The following is a 395-nucleotide window of genomic DNA, read 5'->3' as shown; positions in this document are numbered from 1 at the left end:
GAAAAAATAGAGTCACAGGCATCCCAGCATACACAAACCTCTCTCCTCTCTCCTCTTGCTGACAAGACTACTTATCTATCTCACCGCACATAATATAACAAGCAGAAAGCACGTACCTGAAGTCGTTTTACATCTGCCTTTGTTACACCGGTAGAGACCTTCACATGCGCAGTCGGAGTTCACGCGACAGTATGACCCCGTGACGTCACCACAAGCTCTCTGGCGGGAGGGAGGGAAGGGGGTTAGTGGGGTGTTAGCATGGGTCGGAGGGGGGGGGTGAGAATGGGGGTAGTGGGGATTGAGAGGGGGGTTAGTGGGGTTTGGCATGGGTCGGGGGGATGGGAGGGGTGTGTGAGAAATGGTATTGGGAGGTATAGGCGAGGTATAGAGGGAGG

At 53.9% G+C, this 395-nt stretch overlaps 1 protein-coding gene across 1 annotated transcript in view; it reads right to left on the bottom strand.

Annotated features, from left to right (window-relative positions):
* LOC119585664 overlaps nt 1-395 on the bottom strand; it is a gene marked incomplete at its 5' end in the record, with an annotated part of 61,455 nt that overhangs the window by 15,477 nt on the left and 45,583 nt on the right. The window contains 1 exon segment of the mRNA XM_037934339.1: nt 117-219. Within this exon segment, the coding sequence (XP_037790267.1) occupies nt 117-219 (103 nt within the window).

The sequence above is a fragment of the Penaeus monodon genome, chromosome 20, assembly GCF_015228065.2.
Source record: "Penaeus monodon isolate SGIC_2016 chromosome 20, NSTDA_Pmon_1, whole genome shotgun sequence".
NCBI lineage: Eukaryota > Metazoa > Arthropoda > Malacostraca > Decapoda > Penaeidae > Penaeus > Penaeus monodon.
The sequence above is the reverse complement of the archived record's forward strand: the minus strand, read 5'-3'. Positions and strand labels throughout refer to the sequence as shown.